Source organism: Haliotis rubra, unplaced genomic scaffold (genome assembly GCF_003918875.1).
Source record: "Haliotis rubra isolate DU_JTF1 unplaced genomic scaffold, ASM391887v1 Scf371, whole genome shotgun sequence".
Classification (NCBI taxonomy): Eukaryota; Metazoa; Mollusca; class Gastropoda; order Lepetellida; family Haliotidae; genus Haliotis; species Haliotis rubra.
In genome coordinates, this window is record NW_025767048.1 from 997253 (window position 1) to 1009929 (window position 12677).

The following is a 12677-nucleotide window of genomic DNA, read 5'->3' on the forward strand; positions in this document are numbered from 1 at the left end:
GATGTCTGTTGATTGCAAAATGTTATACACAAAAAAATGAGCATGTATTTACAAAACCCAACATCTCTATATATACACACACAATGAGCCGTGAAGGCGGCATCTGCTAATGAACCAGCCGTTACACTTGAGTGCACACCCACCCGCTCTGACTGGGTTCGGTATCCCGGCTGCTTCGTTTCGAGGGAGGTAAACCCAAGTACAAAATATTGCACTTTTGATTTGCGATTATACGCTTATAATTTTGTTTATTTGTTTTTTCATAATCAGCAATGCATATTATATGTCATGAAGAAGTGATAATTGTGTTTTAATTATGTTTGATTTTTTGGTTGCATGTGACCTTTAACTGCATTCATGAAACTCGCTAACACATTCCACATAAAAAAATGAGAGGTTAGAGATGTTGGACAACAGTGGTGTTCTTTATGCTTGCTGTAGAAGTGAATGGTACAATATATAGAGATTATTACCCGACTGTTTCCGTATCATTAATATCAAAGGCTCGCGTAATACAATTTTTATTCCTAATATATGATATTAATGATACAGAGTAAGTTGGTGCCTATTTCTGGTCTTGGTCCAAACCCTGTAAGTTGGTGCCTATTTGTGGTCTTGGTCCAAACCCTGTAAGTTGGTGCCTATTTGTGGTCTTGGTCCAAACCCTGTAAGTTGGTGCCCATTTGTGGTCTTGGTCCAAACCCTGTAAGTTGGTGCCTATTTCTGGTCTTGGTCCAAACCCTGGACATTTCTCCTCATACAGAAATTGTCCTTGTAAGTGACGAATCATTCACTGAGTTTGACAATGTGATTTTGAATGATTTTATTATCAAAGACATACCACCAAAGGCAAAGCATTCACTTGTATCAAAAGCAATCTCCTTAAAATCAGTCTTTTTTTGTGAGGCTAATTATTTTATCATGGTATTGGGAACATAGAATTATTTACTTTCAAAATTACTCCAGCCAGACACCCAACCCTCCTTTTCCACAGAATATCACTTGGTACCTGCCAGTCATGAAAATATAAGTATTAAGTTATGCTAAATTACTAACAAATGCCGAATTTTGTTGACGATCCAAATTTAGGAATGTGGTATCCTCAGTGCAGTCTTTGCCATTGTTGTCAACAGGAACAGTGGCGGAAGGGAGCACCCTTATTCCATGTGCTCCTTTAGTGTTTGGTTGAACAAACTCAACCTGGTTTGTGTCGGTACTGGCACTTCCTAGGAATCCTGTAGAGTCAGTCTGGGTGCCTGTGGTGCTGAACTTCTTGGTGACAGTTGGATGTGGATCGTGGCTATCTGAAAGATGGTCACATGTATAAAGATCTGCCAATTGTATGTGATTATTTTTCACTTATTAGGACTTGGGACGAATCTCCTGCCCTCACTATGCCGTGCTCATTATATGTTGTTGTTTAATACTGAACTCAGCAATATTCCAACTATATGACGACTGACTAAATAATGTGGACCAGTCAATCCAGTGAGTGACATCATGAGCATCGATCTTGGGATACGATGATGTGTCTACTAAGTCAGCTGACCACCCTATAATTCAGTTAGTTACCTTTGACAAGAAGCATGGGTTGCTGAAGACCAAAGAGCCCTTTGAGCAGCTGAGCTGGATATCAGCGATATACAAATAGATGGATGGATGGGTCCATACATCCATCAATACATACATACATACATCCATCCATCCATACATACATACATGCATGTATGTAATCCTAACAGGGATCGTCGCCTGTCTCCAGCTTTATTGTTCGAGCCAACTAAAGGAGTAGGAGGTCACCACATGTGACTTGGTGTGTCGTGATCCCCTGACCTTGTGAGGCCCCTGCAATCTACCACTGGCTTGTCCGGCACGGACTTGATGGATGACAGCGTTCGGGGATAGAGCTTTGGTAGTGTGGATTAAAGTGAGGCAGCATTCACACACCAATGCAATAAATAGACCGAGATAGTCCATAAAATACCATGTTTGTGAGGCACTTTAGAAGTTGTAATGATGAAGGAAAACCAAGTTCTATGGATAGTCAACTTCTTTATTGAAAGCAATGAGTGCGACGTTTCGGTGTAGTTAACACCGTTATCAAGCATGTGGTGATAACGGTGTTAGTACCTACACCGAAAGGTCGCAATAAAGAAGTTGTCTATCCATAGAACTTGGTTTATCTTCAATTTAAAGTCTTTATTGCCAGTTTCAATGTATGCTCCATTCTTATATCAGTAAAGAGAGCGACAAGATATGTCTGCTATGTTGAAACACTTATACCCTTACCTGGCATTAACACCCAACCTCGTTATCCCGTGTTCAGCCACCGAATTATTTCAGGTTATAAAATGGTATTGTACACTGTTAGTATGGTAATAATACCCTGGGACGTTAGTTAGTTCATTTATATATTTTTTCTCACCTGGCTTTGATCCCATAAGGCGAACTCCCACCTCCGTGTCGTCATCAGCACTACCCCTCATATTCTTACGTCTACACTGTCGCAAGGTGTGAGCAAACAAACCGACGACGATGACAGCTAGAAGTATGAGTACACACACCACGACGATGCTATTTTCGGCCATAAACCTCTCCAGACCACCTAAAGCGTATAACACACAATGAATGGCATGTTTGGGTATCTTCTTCGTTGATTAAAACAGATTCAGTTACAGAAGCACACAAAGGAGAACAAATAAGTGCATGTTACACACAAGCAGATTTGATGAAATGTGACCTCAATAACGCTATAACATGATGACCATAGAAGCACTTCTTGAAACAGTTATGGAGTTGCCCACCCGTTCCTCCTGAAAATGAGCATAGACAGCACAACATTTGGATAACCTTAACAAAATACATACTCAGTGCCTTGGTCTCGTCCAGGGGTATATCAGAATTGCGACGACTATTTTGGTTCTCCTCTCTGTATCTAGACTCAAGGGCCTTCATGGATGCACTGCATCTTTTGGCTGTAACATTTAAGGTCATTTGTGTCAGCAAAATAATGCTTTTGGCTTTCTAAAGATGTCCGTATCTTAAACATCCAGTAGCTGAACTCACAGTGAAACCACGTTTATCTGAAACAATTGCCTTGTGAACGATTACGTTTTGCATTTGTAGTGAACTTTGTTGGTATGGGCCCCCTTCCTCAAAGCGATCGTAGCGCTACGACTTTCGTAAGTCTATGTTAAAGTATGGGAGTTGCGATCATCTTAGCGCTGCGGTCGCTTTGAGGAACAGGGCCCTGAACCCTATTTATCCGGACACTTCATTTCACGATTACTGCTGTGAATGCTTACATAAATTCAAAATATCAGAATTCGTTAATCAAAACAATTGTTATTACGGATTGTATAGTGTAAATGCTAAATGTTTGAATATGTTTTGTTGGAAAATCGAGATAAACATTCTTGTGTGTGTGTGTGTGTGTGTGTGCGTGTGTGTGTGTGTGCGTGCGTGTGCAGGGGTGCGGATGGTCAGGCTCGCTGACTTGACATGTCACCGTATCCCAATTGCATAAATCGATGCTCAAGATGTTGATCAGTAGATTGTCTGGTCCAGACCGATTATTTACAAACCACCGCCATATGGCTAAAATATTGATGAGTGCGGCGTTAAACAACAAACAAACAAAGTGAAGTACCTTCACAGTAACCCAGACAGTCTCTTGGCACCCGGGCTATGTCCTTCTCACACCACTGCTCAATCTCGGTGCATGGACTGCAGGTCCACTGCCCTGGGTCAGTACTCCGTCCTTTGTCACAGTACCGGACATTGATGAGGCACCGGTCCATGCCACATGGAAACCGATAGGGTTGGGTGGTGTTAGGCGGAATTGTCCCAGTCGCACTGCAGACATTTCGGAAGAGTGCGACCAAGACTGAAAGAAACAAATGATAGATAAATTTGTTGGCGTTGTATGAGTGCAAATATATTCTATGTCAATCATTCTATGAGAGCCATATAATAACAAACATGGAAACAGTACCACTAGAGAAGTGGAAGACCGCGCCCTATAGAATCGTTGGTGATGGTGTAGCCCAGTTGTTAAAGCCCTGGTTATTGACCGGGTTCGATTCTCCAGATGGGCACATAGGGTTTGAAGCACTTTGATCCTGGGTCCTGTGCGTCATGATATCACTTGAATATTGACGGAAGTGAGTAAAACGTACGCTACCCACTCACCCAGTCACTATCTGTTAAGAGTTGCTTGTGTAAGTTTGGGGTTACAGGTTACGTGTTGTCGAGACTGATGGGATCATCTTATAGTTCAACTCTGTCGAACATGGTCTGTCTACACCCGAATCATTTCGTAGTGCATGTACAGCGATAATGTTATAAGATTCCATAAATACCAGGGCCTAGATTTTCGAAGCTCTCTTAGCTCTAAGATAGTCGTAAGTTAATGTTAATGTATGGCACTTACGACTATCTCAGCGCTAAGAGAGCTTCGAAAATCTAGGCCCAGATCACTAGTATCTTGGTGGCTTTTAATTCGTCACTCCGAGAGGGTCGGACTTGATTCCAAAATAGTTATAAGACAGTAAGTTCATTCACAGCCCCCTTGCTGATAAGGTTACAATGGTAAGGTAACTGCGCGAATTACGTGTTTATTCATGTTCCTGCTATGGAGTTAGTCGAAACGCTGACGAGATATCATAAGTCGACCGAGGTAGTGTCGATTGAACAGCTTCCAGCTAAGGTCTAACGCAAGGGCAATATCACCTGTTGTCTGTCAATGTGTTGCGCAACATACAGCATACAGAGCATATCGGGTTTCCTTTTGGCGGGCGGGGACACTTTGCTTGCTCGCGTTAATAATAGCTGAACATTGTCAGCATGTGTTTTCTGGAAATTTACTGAATTTATTGATCCTATTAGAATTAAATATACGAGCCTAAATGTGGAATCACCGATGGGAGATGATTGTGTGATAACGAGGTACTCATATCTGTGAGTCTGTCACATCACACGACATATCGTGTCATGTTGCCCTGGAACAGAGCGGGTATGTTACCAGGCTACCATGGTATGGATAACGTGTTGACAGAAGGAGGTAAACCATGGAACCAGCTTGTGTCAATGTGAGGATCACAGAGGCAACTAGATGAACAATTCCGTTATATGTAGCAGCAGGTGAGGCCGTGTACCTATGTCATAAGGGGAACGACGATAGCGTCCCTCAAGGTAGTGTTCTGGGACGACATAGTGTGTTGAAACATATTGTGCGTTTTAGAAGGGTATGTTTTAATGCTAACTTTGAAATATGTGTGTGTGATAATGATATTTATTCATGATGCTATTTATCATACACACAATTGTTTAATAAGAAACGTTATTGTCAGAGCGGTATGACAGATTGTAAAACGATTTATTGTCATTAAACATATGATTGTTTTACGAATATTGGCGTTTAGATCTAAAAATTTATTAGCTTAGACATTGGTCTTGACCATTTAGTAAAAAACGTAAGACAGGAATAGTAAATGAATTAGCTCACACTTCAGGGTGCATATTTGGACACTTTTATTATGTTCGTTAAATTACAAACAGGTCAAAGAAATAAAGTCTTGGTATAAATATAGGGCTTACACTTGCTCTGAGGATACAAAAGTAATGTAACGTGATCCTTGCACCGTACTGCTGTACGTGGGAAGTATGAAAGGGTGAGCTATTTACAAGGGGAGCTCGGGTATAAATATATGTATTTATCTGGTATCATTTAAGACAGAACTGGCCCGGTGTTTGTATAAAGTAAAGTGCCAAAATGTATTACTACATGTAACATATGACACAGTAATAAACTATTATTATTATTATTATTATATTCTGCCATGGATTAACTATATCGTTACGATTTTGCACAGTTTCCAAAATTCGACTATTATAAAAAACAGAAACCAAATACATTTTAAACGTGTCATGTTAAATACAATTCTATTTATGAACCAGTTTTTCCCTCTCGTTCAAATGAAAGATAGCTATTCAAATAGTAAAATTCATCTCCATTTAATGAGTTTCAGTTAATGGCATTTTCGACCATCTGTCTGTTTCAATTGGTAAATGATTGGATATTTTAAACTAAGGTAAAATCCCCCAAACATTTCCATATTCATTAAATAAATAGCTTTTAAACCTAAAACAATCATTCATTTATATTTACAAAATGTATCTATTGCATGTAACCTAGAGTCCAGCTTGATATCAGTTTGTCCTTTATCTGTATGTTATGATAACCTTCAATTTGACCCTTTTGTGTTATCCATTATGTTAATACTAACGCCAATTTTGTCAAAACTCATTTCATATAATTCAAACATTTATGTTTACATATTCCCGTTAAAGCATCATTAAAAATACTTTATAAGTGATGACTGTTAATTAATTTAGATGTTTTCATAGACAGAATTCTACACAAAAATTCGTGTGAAGCTCATTTCTGGTGTCCCCGCCGTGATATTGCTGGAATATTGCTAAAAGCGGCGTAAAACCAAACTCACTTACTCACTCTACCCAAAAATGATTTCATTTTGAGTTTGACTACTTGAGACAGATGGGATCTTCCAAGTTCACTATATATCATTATAATACAATTTGGAGTACTATTGATATGAGGTGTTAAGAAAATGACGACGAATAGTTCCAGTGATAGATTGTCAAATCCCCCTGAACTCGCTACTGTAATGAATTCGTATGGTCGTTGCATAAACAAGTTGCAGTTGACATTCACCTGCAAACATAATGTCCGCTCTCCATGCACAGATCAAATATTTATGTGACCATGTTTGGCATGTGCCGTGTATATTATGGGATTGTCAATAGACGGCATTAGAGCGAAGATATTCACGCATGCGCAAATGTGTATTGCGTGACATGGCATGCACCTTGACGCTTGTAAACGTAATGCACTGATCACAAGCTGAACAGACGCATTCACTGGCTATATCACCTGGTGAACGAGCCCCCTTTTTTTAGACGTGTTTTGACACATTGGTTGTTGACATGCTCTTTAGTTAAATGGTGACAACCTATTGTGAAATCTGGATCGATGTAATGCTCTGGTAGCGGTTGCAGATCTAGAACGTTCCAAAAGACTGCTCGTGTGTGACTCACTATATAACATGGCGGCATGGGGGGATTCCCCAAATCTTTAAATCATCATTTCTTTAAATTTTGAGGTAAACCTTTACATTGTAATTTTATAGACAACACAAAGTTTTACTATTTCCCATCCCTAAGGGGTTTAACAATATCATCGTTGCATGATGTATTACATATCAATTATAATTATACCGTTAGATGCAATCATCAAAGAGTGATATCTATCCAATCACACGTAACATTAATTCATATTGGAAAATATATCAAACAAAATCATTGAGTGATATGTATACTTAACGTACATTGAATATCGATATGGTATGATATAACTGCATTTCAATATATATATCATTGTAACAATATCTTGTCGATTTATCCAGCTGCATAATTATGATTGAGTATATTTTTTTTCTGAATAGGCATATTGATTATATTGATAAACCAATATTTACTAACTATTTAGATTTATTATTTATTATAGATTTGAATGCAACAGTCGTCCAAAGGCAATAGGTTATAAGAGTACTTGTTTAGTCAATTGGGATATTAGGTGAGTATTGGCCACTGTGACAATAATGACAATAATGTATATATATATATGACTTGTATATATTTGGCCAACTGTGTTTTATAAAGATATTTCATATATAGTCGCACACAGATTGAATAACAGGAATGTACACAAGTAAACATTTTTACCGATTATGCAATGTATTTACCAAATCTTCCAACACAAATTGTTAAATAATATTTGTATTATTGATAATCACACAAACTTGTGAAATACGCATCTCTAAACAATATTTATACACATTATGTTATTCTCTTTCCTTAGTCTACTGCACATACCTGCAAGACACAGTGCCCTGGTGTAGAATATCATGCTGATTTCCTCCCAAACTAACATCATCAAGTGTATGTCTCGTATAATAAAAGAGTGGCAGTAGATATTTTGTAAGGGAATTCACCAAGGGGCTTCCCCTTTCACAAGTGGTTGCCATGGCATCGGGGCTGGCCAATAGCCCAAGATGCAGCTCCGGACGCGGGGCTTTTACAAAGGGACTTTCCATTGGGGAACCACCTTAGCGGTTTATCTCAGCTCCTGATTGCAATCAGCATTCATTTATAGAATTAAGTTACCGGATTTAGAATATTACACACAAAATTTGTAATATAACCAATTATGACACGAGAATAAATAAACAGTTGTTGTTAGGGATGATATAGTTTTAGGGCGACATGGGAACAGAAGATAAAACAGTTGCGAGTTAAACATGGTTATCTTCCTTACAAAACGCGAAGCGAAGTTCCTGCACTTTGTTTAGGCGTGTCTTTCATCCTTGGGTTTCCATAAACTATCGTCAGCTATTTCACAAATAAACTTATCTTTCTTTATGTTCCTTTCGTAACATCACCTACAGATACCGAAATACGTGTTCCCACCACAAATAACACCTCTTCATATAACCTGTTAAAGAATATATTTTCTTAAGCCATGAGTGACCTTATGAGATCACGAGATGAGATCAAAAGTGTTATTTCACAAGAAAAATACACTTTTCTATTTATTGTATGTTTTTTTAATGAACTTAGCCTCCAAACGTGTGTCTTGGAGACACTGACAACAGTAAAATATGAGTTGTTGTGGAATATGCATTTTATGTTACATGTTTTTTTCTGATAAACACTATTTTCTCAATACATTAGTAGTGAATGTTGATATTCAAATATGTGTATTACTTAACAATAGATTAAAATAGGGCAGGTGAGTGCTGGGACTGTATTCAGTAGTGAGTGAGTGAGTTTAGTTTTACGCCGCACTCAGCAATATTACAATTATATGGCGGCCTGTCTGTAAATAGTCGAGTCTGGACTAGACAATCCAGTGATCAACAGCACGAGCATCAATCTGCGCAAATGGGATACGATGACATGTGTCAACCAAGTCATCGAGCCTGACCACCCGATCCCGTTAGTCGCCTCTTACGACAAGCATGGGTTACTGTCTAACCCGGATCTTTCACGGGTTTTGTATTCAGTAACCCAGCCTTATACCTACAACGACTTTTAAGAAACAATGATTTCTCATTACGGAAAGATGGAAGGGGATTCCTCTGTAGGTGCATATCTTACAGCGACCCACTCGTTAAATGCATCAATATCCACAAGATATCAAGAACCTATGATATATAATATGTCCATTATAATTCTCATTTATTTGTGCTATCAGTGTGAAGATATACAATATATATGTTTTGATATATTATGTCTGACAATTCAGGTAGGGGCGATGGCCTGGAGGTATGAACGTTTAAACGTTCCCTGCAAGGGTACAATGTGTGAAATCCATCTGTTGTGTCCCCCGCTGTAATATTGTCGCTAAAAGGCGTAAAACAATCCTCACTCATTAATTCAAGTCCTCACAAAACTACTGCAATGATGTCAGCAAAATGGTATGTTTAAAATTATGGATTTAATCGTAACAAGAAGTATGTCTTCTTCTGAAACATGTAAATTGTACAATGATTGTTAAATCAAAAAGGTTTGCTGCAACTCACTGTATTTGTCTACACACACACTTACCTGCGATGAACGTGGCAGTGATGTGGATTAGCATCATGATGGCCTAACGGAAGACTATCCTGCTGTGGAACCCTGCTAGTGAGAGCGAATGCAGGGGAAGCACTGACGGGTTTTACATGCGGGAGTTCCCCTAGTGGAAATACCTAATGTGTTTGAACCTCCTGCCGACGAGGCCATTAGTGAAATCAAACATTAATTAAGCATTAATTTACACTTATAGAATGAACATGATAAATGGATGAATATGAAATGGACAACCGCACATTAATGAGTTGCTGATTTTGAAACGTAGTGGAAGCCTACAGAGTTATCTCCCTTGCACCAGCGAGATAAATTCGCACAATCTCTGTCAGTTTGTCGTTGCATGTGTTAAAACTTGTTTTAACCTTCCATGTTCCTTCTACGTGCCTGTTATTTATATTTTGACATACTATGTTTTATATTGCATGTAAATATACAAAACAATGTACTTTTTGTAATATTGCTTGTGCATTAATGGCTGTGTATTGCTAAATAACAGCACAAGCCGAATTAACTCACTCACATTTGAAGTAACATTTCTTACCTGCAATGAGTCTTAAGATGCTGACGTATTCCATAAGGGTAAAGACTGCAGGTGAAGCAACTGTAAGTGAATGACGCAGGTAGCAAGTGTGTGCATTCGTGTTAGTGGGGAATTTTGAAAGGGAATTCCCCTTGGAAATAACACGAAGGGGATGTTGGGAGGGGGCACACCTATCACGTTGTGCGTTGCATTCCGATCTGAGAAAGGTTGGACAATGACAACTATCAAGCAAGTGTTCATGATGGTGCAACTGTACAATTCTTGTATGCATGAAATGATTTCCGTGAAAGAACACTGATGCATGCATGTCATAACTTCATGGTATATGTTGCAGCTACAACTTAACTCTCATCAGTGCACAAAGTGTCTTGCCGACACTTTGTTGTTTAATGCCGCACTCAGCAATATTCCAGCTATATGGCGACGGTCTGTAAATAATCGAGTCTGGATCAGACAGTCCATTGATCAATATGATGTTCCATGCATCGCTATCACATTGTGCATTTCATTCCGATTTCAGTAAAATAGGATTCCACACTTAAAAATGAGATTACGATGTTAAACCATTAAATCATATGGAGATACTGCTCCACGATCTCCACATTATGATAATGCTTGACAATTCTAATACAAGAGCAAATATATGTTGTTTTGATTGGCAGACAGAAGTGTCGTAATAGTTCCTTTATCATGTACTGTCATTGTTAAAATAATTGATGGTTCAGACACAGGAATGACATAAATTTAGAAGTGTATGAATACAGTCATTAGGTGTGCCGCCCCATTTCTGTCAATGTGTGTGTGTGTGTGTGTGTGTGTGTGTGTGTGTGTGTGTGTGTGTGCGCGCGCGCGTGTGTGTCTATGTTGTGACCTGTATATTAACCGAATGGGGTATCTATCATCGAATACCAGTTTATCGGACTCTTTTAGAAATTTGATAATAACACTCTTATCCATTTTACTATTGTAGATTATTATTTTTAAGCTGATAAGTAATAAAATGGGGTGAAAACTGGACAGCCTTTTCCTTGTATAGCTAGCTTCACAAATGCAGATTCAGTTTCTTAAAGGCATTTTGTGAAAGTTGGAAACATAGCTTTAACGATGTCTTGTCATTGACAGACTGAAGGCTGAAAAGCAAGTGTGACTTCTAACCCGGCACGGGTTTTGGACTGGGTGAGTTGTGTTGGACGCACTTTTTGATAGTATTCAAGCTATGTCACGGCGGGTGGGTGATACGGGCGGTGGGGTAGCTCCCTCCCTCCCTCACTCACTCAGTGATACGGGAATCAGACGTTTACCACTAAAGTGAAATCCACGAGTGGTGCTGACAAAACTACCAGCATTACCATGGATTCGAATCATAGGTTCCTGGCGTGCCCAAGGGACACAACTCTTCACAGCGAATTGCGTCACTTCAGAGGATTGGACTATGTTCCAATACAGCATCTGATGTACTTGACCATCACCACATCTTGTGCACAAGGCTGAAATATTGGTCACATACATATACAGTCAACCACTGTTTAGTCGAAGTTGAAGGGACCTACTATATACTTCGAGTTATCCAAGGTTCGACACAACCGAAGATTAAATGAATAAAGAAAGAATACGAAGGGACAACCGTAAGTTTGAGAGGTCAAACCGTAAGTTTGAGAGGTCAAAGTTCGACACATCGTTGTTTGACTGTATATGCATTGTCGGGCGGTTGTGTTGAACGGTTGTTCATAGATGCACTATAATATATATATATTGATTTATGATTGGTAGCGGTCGATGTCATCGTTACGGAATTAGAAACTTTCGATTATGGTACTTGTGTTTAACGCAACACTCAGAAATACTGCATCTGTGGCAAATAACTGAAAGATGTGCCTCGTTTCAGGTGCCCGTTCTGCTGCAACAACACCCAGTTAACCAGGATCCCGATCCGCAAAGCGTTCGTCACGTTACGACCTGTCGTAACTCTATAGTTTATCATAATAGGCTTACAAATTATGACGTCGCGCTACGAACGCTTTGTGGATCGGGATCCTGGTCACCCACCCGATACTGTCTACACTAGGGCAAGATGATGCTTTCTCAACTTCGACATGGCAATATTCTCAACTTGGGGATGGTGAAACTTTCTATACTAGGTGCATATAAAATCATTTAATAAATCACATGTACCATATGCCTCATTGAGAACGGACATGTGAAGTCCAGGAAAATGGGGAACCCGCCTTATGTCACTTCCACAGCCCATCGATCAGACGGGACGGAGGGGTAGCCTAATGGTTAAAAGGCCCGCTCATCAACAGATTCGATTAACCACATCGGTACAATGTGTGAAGCCCATTTCTGGTGTCCCCCGCCGTGATATTGCTGGAATATTGCCAAAAGCGGCGTAAAACCCTACTCACTCACTCACTGAAGGCGG

General features: G+C 39.4%; 1 protein-coding gene across 4 annotated transcripts; it reads right to left on the reverse strand.

Annotated features, from left to right (window-relative positions):
- Positions 1 to 808: 808 nt before the first annotated feature.
- Positions 809 to 10366, reverse strand: LOC124285981. 4 transcript variants are annotated; one of them, XM_046722289.1, is made up of 5 exons: positions 10256 to 10363; positions 3650 to 3886; positions 2868 to 2975; positions 2426 to 2605; positions 809 to 1304 (listed from the first exon to the last, which is right to left on the reverse strand). In XM_046722289.1, exons 1-5 carry the CDS (start codon positions 10287 to 10289, stop codon positions 1039 to 1041), a joined length of 825 nt encoding a protein of 274 aa, XP_046578245.1. In that variant the 5' UTR covers positions 10290 to 10363; the 3' UTR covers positions 809 to 1038. The 4 variants fall into 4 exon arrangements, with proteins under 4 accessions (XP_046578245.1, XP_046578248.1, XP_046578247.1 ...); XM_046722292.1 differs by lacking the exon at positions 10256 to 10363 and adding an exon at positions 9691 to 9818; XM_046722291.1 differs by lacking the exon at positions 10256 to 10363 and adding an exon at positions 7957 to 8118.
- Between the last annotated feature and the right edge of the window lie 2311 nt (positions 10367 to 12677).